This window comes from Ruditapes philippinarum, unplaced genomic scaffold (genome assembly GCF_026571515.1).
Source record: "Ruditapes philippinarum isolate M1 unplaced genomic scaffold, ASM2657151v2 ctg12606_1_1_1_1, whole genome shotgun sequence".
Taxonomy (NCBI): domain Eukaryota; kingdom Metazoa; phylum Mollusca; class Bivalvia; order Venerida; family Veneridae; genus Ruditapes; species Ruditapes philippinarum.
Window position 1 is genome coordinate 817 of NW_026862931.1, and position 9,379 is coordinate 10,195.

Here is a 9,379-nt window from a genome sequence, read left to right on the forward strand (position 1 = left end):
CTCTAATTGGAGGTTATAAGAATGTATAAAAGCATTGGAATTACAGTGGTACACAATTAAGACACTTTAAATAAATGTTACAAAAAATCTAAATCTATCACTGACAATAAATTGGGCATTTTTTTGTGCGATCGATGGGACAAAAAATATAAGGTTCCTAGTTCCCTTTACAAGCGACTTAATATCGGCTTTGGGGTATTCATCAGCTTTTTTACATCCATTTAATTTTATTAAACGATATTAACCACTAAGGCCTAAATACGGCGTGTGCGGTTAACCTCTTCTATGCATTAAAACTCTAAAACTTTATTTTATAGCCGGTAAATACCACATAGACCAATTTGATATCTAAAATTCTACATGCCTTATACTCTAGATGGAAATGCGTTATTTCTAACCTCAAGGGCAGATTTCCTTATGAAATCTATTGCTCCAACAACTTGAAACATCTCTGGTACAACAAGCACATAATGCTTGTCGGTTTCGCGGTATTCTTTGGCCCTTTCTTGTATATCATTTATGAAGAAATTTAATAAAAGTGTGAATACAGTCAAAGCTGGAAGTGTTTTTCCATTCTCATCTTGCAGCTGAATATCGCTGTTCTTAAACGAAAACAAATTTATAATTCTGATGAGTGTATAGCACAAATGTAATGTAAATCAGCCCCTAACGATAGCACAACTGGAAAACATCACAACTGCCCAAAGAAATGATAGTATGTCTTCCAATGAATAACGGCAATGATCACATACATAAATATTAGAACAATAAGTAAAGATGACTAAATAACAAAATTTACATTACTAGTTTTCATCGGGTTAAAATGCTTACGAGTATCAATTTATTTCGTCATTATAGCGTAAAGCCAATATTCTTGCTTTGTCATGTTGTATTGAAAAGTAGTTTGCATTGATTGTTTTCACTAAGATCAAGTATTTACATTGGCAATATAGTACTTAACTTGATAAAATAAGTTATAAATTCTTACCTCCTTAAAAGCTTTCAATAACTTTAAAACAATATTCCTGAAGTAATAAAACTGGCTATGCTCATCGTTCTCTTCAAGCTCTTCATATAAATGTTCCGCCTCGACTCCAATACATCGTATGGATTTTCCGTCCGGTGTTATAAGTACAGAGAGTAGTAAACGGTTGTTCACAGTTGAATGTCCACATTTCTCCCACATTCGAGCATAAATACTCCCATTACTTCGAAAACTCTCATATGGACAGACGGCCCATCTAGCTGTCTCCATTTGGAGCTGTATTACAACTGCAACCAACGCCTAAATTATTGACAAATGAAAAAAATATATATTGAAGAAAAACATGGATATGCCATGAAACCAGTTGTTTTAACAATTGCCACTGCAAGCGCGGCAACACTCTTTTTAAATGTCAGTTTAGTCTATCCAAGTATGAATCTAATTCATCAATAAGTCTGAAATGTGAAAACGACGCTTGCCCTGTTCCAAAAACCTTTAACCTGTTTTTTTGAATAAGTAAATCTTATCAATGTAAGGGAGAGAAAACGACATTGTTCATTCGTGTTAATTGTTTATAATTATCTCTTTCAAAAATCCAGTTTCTTTATTACATGAAATATAATTGTGACATTGACTTTCACTCTAAAAAGAAAATCCAAGCGGACTCTCAATCTAACCTCGCGTTTGCCCAAGTTTGATTTTTCGCTCTTGTTACCAACCAGAGACAAGTTTTCTATTTTTAGTATCAGTGACCCTTGCCATAACCTAGAGGTCATAGCGAGGACTCAACATTAGATGGAATTTTTTTCCAAGTGTGATTGAAATATGTCATTTCCTTGTTATGGACTTGAAAATTATTTTCCATTTTTTAAATCAGTGACCCCGACCATATCGTACCGAAAAGCGAATAAAATGTCTTTAAATAAGCTGCAAGATGACAAGTTGGATAACATTATCTCAGTCCTAATTCCATTTGCTAACCGGAAACTACTTTTCTATTTTGAGTTACAGAGACCTTGAATGTTAGTGCATAAGCTTTACCATAAGCTTGTTTATACTAACTTTGATTATAATATCTCATTTTATATTCTAGTTATCGGCCAGAGGCCATTGTTAGTCAAAGTTACCTTGATCTTGATCCCAGTGAATCCAAAACCTACCGAAGCGGGGTCTCCACGTAAACTTGCTTCACACTTAGTTTAATAACAATGACTTTCTTTCGCTATACGTGTCATTTCAATATCAACTAAACAATCACTTAGAGCAGTTGGGTACAGACACAGTTGTGTTGAACGTTTAACAAATTATGTGAATTTATTAAACCCTTAAGGGAGCCATGTACAATCATTTGGGAAGGGACTGTTATCCTTTATTTTTCAGGTAGCAACATTTGGTTGTTGATGTTTAATTTTCAATGTTACCATTCAAATGAATTTTAATGAGACTTATTAACCTTCTTTAGTGACGGATTGCTTCTGTTATGCCGATCTAATATTCATTAAGGTTTTTTACATGATTCCAAAACGACGCACACAAGAATAAAAGCACTTGTAATTTATGTGTATTTAGGCCATACACTACTTCATCAAGTTCTAATATACATTACAGACTATTTGCAACCTTAACTGTTATTCTTACATGTCTATTGCGTGTAAATTTGATGCTATCTGTTTTAATAGTTATATTAACACAGATGAAAATTGTCCACTGCTCGAAAATCAAATTATTGTAGGCTCACAGGAAATTCCAAATCTTATTTTTGGAAATATTTTCATTGGCCAGTTGATTTCGGCACATTTGGCCATTTACAATTTTAGCCACTATTCCGAGGTATACAGAAAAAACCTTTACTGATTTCTGGTGTCATTGAATCAAACCCTGGTCCAGTTTCTCATGACAGCGAGACGAGAATATTAGAAGCCATTAGTGTACTTGATCATCGTTAACTGAGAGAGCTGCATGATGTTAAGTCAGAAATGATGTCCATTTAATTTGATGTAGCTTTAACAAAAAGTGAATTATCTAAACTTAAACAGTATCACAGTGAGTATGAAAAGGAGGTGTCGTAATTAAAAGGTGAGGTCGATTTTTTGAATACCTTAGTGATAAAATCGATCGAAAAATGGAAGAGTTTGAAGAAATTGGTAATGACATTGATTATCTTGAACACGAAGCAAAGAAGAGCAATTTAAGAATTTTTGCTCAAGCGAAACCAACAGTGAATCTATTGGTAGTCTGAAATAAATCAAAAGTTATTAAAGAAGTGCTTAATGTTGCAAGTCCTTGTGAATCTTGGATACCTGATGATCTGAAATTTGTTTCAAGAAAAGGTAATAAAGTGGATGAAATTTGTCGCATGACGTTAGTCACTTTCAGGTGTGATGATGATAAGTTTAAATTTTCAAAGAAAGAGATATACTACGGAAATTTAGGATCAGAATTAGCGATGATTTGACGAGAAGGCAGAAACTGAATAAACTTAACAGTGAGGGAAAAATGGGCTATTTTTATAAAGGTCAATTTAAATTGTTTGAAAATAGTGGCACATATACAAAATCTAGCCATTCTGAAAATGAAAATGGTGATCGTTTCATTAGAGTAAGGAAAAGAAGGGACGTAACTAAAACCAAAGTCGATGTTGGGAACCAATCTATCCGAAACATTCACAAACTGACTAATCACTTATTGAATCCTTTTTACCAGAATATGATTTACATTTTGTATCAGGTATACAACATGCATTAGCAGGAAGAGCAATGGCTGGTATTGTTGTTTTATTAGAAATGTGACACGAGTCTTTCATTATTGTGATTTTGGTGTGTTTCTAAAATTAGATCAGAGGTTTTGAAGCCTGCATACCACAGATATAACGTCAAAAGACAAATTTAAAAGCAGGCCCCATATTCTAAAACCCATAATTAAACTTTTTTCACATTTACAAACATTCTCATGGGTTTTAGGATATGGGGCCTGCTTTTAAATTTGATCCCCTTTCAAAATTGCATTTTATTTAGTTCCGCCCATTGTTTTTTTTATAATTTTGCACATTCGTGATGATCAGTTTTAAAAACATGTTGGCATTTCTTTTCCAAAATGAGTTTAAAATTATGCCCCAGTGGTAAACTGACACTTTAATAGCTTATTGCTAACCCGCTTTTACTTTAGACGGATAAACTTTGACAGTTGAATGGAGCATTGTCCGCATATCCGTCCCTAAATAAATAGACGCCAGACAAAGTGGCGACTTTAAAGAGATTAACTTTGACAGTTGAATGGACCATTGTTAATGCATCCGCTCTTAAATAAATATACGCTCGACTATGTGACTATTATCACGTTCGGTGCACTCGTGACCAAATCTAAATATAACTTATGATGTCGCTTGTAAAAACGGGTCCAAGCATGCGCCATCAATAAGTACAATTACATTTATGATTGGAGTCAATTTATCACTGGACGTCTAGCAGAAAACATCGTCAACAAAAGTACTATTTTCAGGTAAAATACATAGTTTAATGTTTTAGCTTAAATAAAATGAATATTTCGTTTTATATATTTATTTTTACATCAATGTAGTTCATTTTAATTCAATCCGTGTTTGGATAAATCTATATAATATTTAAATATATTTCGTATATAGTTCTTATTATCTGTTATTTATTTTGACATATTATAATTATTTTTTCACTAATATTGTTCAACAATTTATTTACTTATACTTTTTGATATGTTTTGATAATAAAATAAAACTTTTATTTCTCTGTATTATCTTGTCATCTCTCCGTTTAGGGCTCAGCACCTGACCCTCAATGTGCGCAACCACGCCCTAAATCGTGTATAAAAGTCAGCTCTGTATACTTCAGGGAGATATATTTTTTTGTTCACGTTTCTATTTATAACGTGATGATGTCATTCTTAAAATAGAATCCAAAAATGGCCGCCGCGCATCTGTTATTCAACACGACCGCCGCGCATGTGTAGTGAGGTCATTTCTTCTATGCAAATGAGTTACTATTTATAGAAAACAAAATGGCCGCCGCGCATGTGCAGTCTTGATGCCAAAGTGACGCATATACTACTCATATAGATAATGATATAAAGTTTTCAATTTTTACATCGGAAATTACAGACGAAGAAATCTTAAGGGCTGTAAAAGTACTTAAAAGAGGAACTTCGGGAATGAAGATGATATTATTCCAGAATTTTTTATTAACGGTATTGATTTATTGATTCCCTTAGTTAATATGATAATTAATAGATTATACCATAATGGTGATTTTCCGGAATCTTGGAGTAAGGCAATTATTGTTACTATACATAAAAGGTAATATAAAATACACTGATAATTATAGAGGTTTTTCTCTTTTAAATATATTTAGCAAGATTTATACTAGTATTTTGACACGGAGATTAACTTTTTATATTATTATCTTTAATGCAATTTGTGAACCCCAAGCTGGATTCCGAGAAGGTTACTCGCAGTTGATAATGTTTATGTATTTCAAGCAGTTATTGACAAACAGTTATTAAAGTCAGGTGGTAAACTTTATGTAGCATTTATTTATTTTATGAAATGTTTCCATTTGATAAATAGACATACTATCTAGCAAGCTTTAAAACAAGCCGGTTTAAAGGTAAATTATATAATGCAATATTTGTATCGATACAAGCTTGTGTTATATCTGATGAAGGGCTAACTGAATATTTCAGCTGTCCCATAGGTCTAAAACAAGGTTGCATGGCTTCGACAATTCTATTTTTAGTTTTATTGATGAATTAATTAAACGAATTGAAAATAGTGGAATCAGAGGTATCCAGCTGTTCCCAGATACAACTGAGTTATATTATCTTCATTATTTGCAGATGATTTGGCCTAAGCTGCAGATACTGTGGTTGATCTTCAAAAGTTATTAAATTTGGTAAAATATTTCCGTGATGAAAAAATGTAAAGTCAATCCTGTAAAATCAAAAGTAATGGTTTTTAAGAATGGTGGGAAATTAGCGAAAAGAGAGAAATGGATTTATGATAATCAAATCCATGAAGTTGTAAGCAATTTTACCTATGTAGGAGTTACATTAACACAACAGTTGTCCTTAAACAGAATGGCTAGTGAACCAGCATCTAAAGCAAAAAGAGAACTTATTTCTATACTTTCGCTACGGACAGTTACCCCCAAAAGTATTTTTTAAATATTTTTGACACAAAAATTAGTCCTATTTTACTTTATGGATCAGAAATTTGGGGTATGCACAAGTTAGTACAACCAGAGTTAGTACATAACTATGCATGTAAAAGATAGTTATGTGTGAAAGAAAAAAACAATTAATGCAGGTGTCCTAGGTGACTGTGGGAGATTCCCTATGTTTATAAATTCTGCTAAAAGAGGTGTAAGATATTGGTGAAAAAACTCAAAATGAGCGAGCATAGACTAGTTAAAAAATGCTATTTTATGCAGTTTTTTTTATAGTACGGGGCAATCTAATTGGTGTACTGGTAATCGCAATTTATTATGTAAAAATGGTTTTGGTTACATTTGGTACAATCAAACAGTCAATAATGAAGACTATTTTTATCAATTCCTTTGTACAAAAATTAAGGGACCAATATCTACAAGAAGGGCAAACATTTATAAATGATAGTTCTAAATTGTATGCGTATAGACAGTTTAAATGCAATATCGAACATGAATATTACTAAACAGTAGTGACAATTAGAAACTTCAGAAATCCTCTTGCTAAACTTCGGTTGTCCTCCCATGATTTAGAAATTAAAAAAGGTAGATACCAGATTATTTTAGGAGAACACAGGATGTGTAAATTATATCACGAAGCAATTGGAAATGAATATCATTTTATTTTAGTTTGTAAATAGTTGTCTTTGATAAGAGAAAGATATATTGACAAAAAATTCTTCTAATAATCATAAATTTAATGTTCTAATTTACTTGCCCTCTGATAATGTCATAACAAATTTAGCTATGTATGCATATTATGCATTCAAAGAGAAAAATGAGATGTTAAGTAATACAAATACTGACAGTTATAAATTATTAGGATATACTTACTATATTGTTGAGATCATATTCTAGAAATCATTTTGTATGTTTTAACACAGATACTTAAATTTGAAATTACTGCTATAAAATGTTTGAGAATATGCTTATAATATCATAAATGTTACTTTTAAGGTATTGATTAGTTTGTTGTTTTCAATTTTGAAACTTCAGTGTTGAATAAGTTTCAACAGTGATGTGGTAAATGAATTTACTTTTCATTTCGGGCAATGTTGTACGAAGCATAAGTCAGATCAAAACACTATTGCATCAAAACACTATTGCCTTTAATGTTAAGGCTATAGTATTTATTTCTTATTTGCAAAGAAAAGCCATAAGTGAATATCTTATGTTTTGTTTTTCGTTAAGATCGACACGCACCTTGGTAAATATTCAAAAATCTTGGTGTTTTCGTAAAAAAAAACTATTAGAAACATTGTACAGGAATTCAGTAATAGAATATTTTCAATGGGAATTACGGAAGTATAAAAGTTTGTTTTTATGATTAATGCCTTAAAGCAATGTTGAAATTGACTTTTGTTTCGTGAGTAATTGTCTGCAAGCATTGTAGTTAAAACATTTGTATTGTTAGTTGAAAAGGTATGATGTGCTTAGTAAAGCTACAAGCTATTATTATAGCTTTTATCAAAGATGTTTTACAATTATTGTGATATCAACATAAGGATTTTGCCTCCGGTAAAGCATACTCCATACCAAGTTGAAATAATTGTAACACTTTGAAGAATATGTTATCATTTATACGATTGATATCGATCTGTACTTTGTTTGTTTGTTTGGATTTTTACGGCACGTCAACACATAACTGTCGATCTGTACTGGCACCAGTCAAGAATTAATATCTTAATGTATATATTGTTGTAATGGGCCGATGGCCAATATCAATAAATTGTTATTGTGTAAAATACCAAATGTTTATTAAAAAAATTTAAACTTGTAAGTCCATCTTCTGTTCAGGTCAGTATTTATGCTACAAGATTATTCTAATTTACAATTATTTGATTTTTACAATAATCCCAAGGTTAATGCATTTATATTGAGTGGCACTGGTTCTAAAACGCTTACCTTTTATGTCAAAATGGACATTTTTGTGATCGTTGATGGGATACCATTGATATCGATTTTATATAATACACATGGTCCTTTGAATAGTTTTTTTTAAATAGGAAAATACAGATCAAGGGGGAATGGCGTTCAATGAACCCAGTCCCAAACAATATACAGCAACACAGAATCACCATCATGTATCTTTAGGTAATTTGAAGAATATTAAATTATGTAGATATCAATCAAGTCATTGCCATTGTCATAACTGAAATATTTTCAGTGGGTTGGAATAAGTGTCAAAGCAAAGCTATTGCACTAACAATAGAATTATTAACTACTCGTACATAAAAAATCGTAAACAGACACCAAATCAAATGAAATGTATTCAGTGAAATCAATTTTCGGGTTATAGGGAAGAAAGTTTACCTCATTAAAGTGTGGTTTACTGCTCCGTACCAAATATTCTTTTCTATCAAACGTGCTCATTATTTGCTGACTTTTCTTCATTTTATTCTAAACGTTTGAAAAGTACATAATTATTCTTTATCATTATCCTCAAAACAAAACAAACAAGATACTGCCTTGTTATTACGACCACAATGTTGTCAATGTAAATGCAGGTAGTTTACTTTATATGTACAGCGTAGACTTATCTTAATTTTCTAAAGCACATTCCTGAAAATATCTCTAGATAAAACAAGTATTAGCGATAAATGATTTCTTTGCGTACAAATCTATTGTCTACTTTCACTTTAAATTCATAACACTTATCTGAGATTACAAAGTGTTAATCTTTGTATCAAAACAAAATTGTTTATGATTACATGTACTGGTATGTATGAAACCAAGTAACGTAACACATCACATTTAAATACATACTCCTATATACTATATTCAAATATTAAATCACTGCATCAGGTTAGTTTAATCCAAAGATACACATTGTGTTTATGATTTACCTGGATACACATTCATACAAAACAGGAAGTAATGATTCCTTGAAACTTAATCGATATATAGAAAAACCACGATTTCATTTACTTCCGGGTTTATAAATTTACATTCATGCGGCATTTCGTAATTTATTGACAATGTAAGCTTAAGAAAAAAAAGAAAAAAAAGTAACGTCTCTCTTTGTAATTTTTATTTCAGTTGGTGTCTTTAAATTTCTAATTGACGGCTCTCTCTCAGTTTTACAACAACCTGGATATTTATAAAATTAACAATTCTTTATAAGGGGCGAATTGTAACTAAAGCACCTGAAGACTTGATATAT

At 31.5% G+C, this 9,379-nt stretch overlaps 1 protein-coding gene across 1 annotated transcript; it reads right to left on the minus strand.

Moving 5' to 3' along the window:
* Positions 1–258: 258 nt before the first annotated feature.
* LOC132720635 (uncharacterized) lies at positions 259–9,067 on the minus strand. Its single transcript, XM_060704802.1, has 3 exons — positions 8,530–9,067; positions 989–1,285; positions 259–602 (listed from the first exon to the last, which is right to left on the minus strand). Exons 1-3 carry the CDS (start codon positions 8,608–8,610, stop codon positions 366–368), a joined length of 615 nt encoding a protein of 204 aa, XP_060560785.1. The 5' UTR covers positions 8,611–9,067; the 3' UTR covers positions 259–365.
* Between the last annotated feature and the right edge of the window lie 312 nt (positions 9,068–9,379).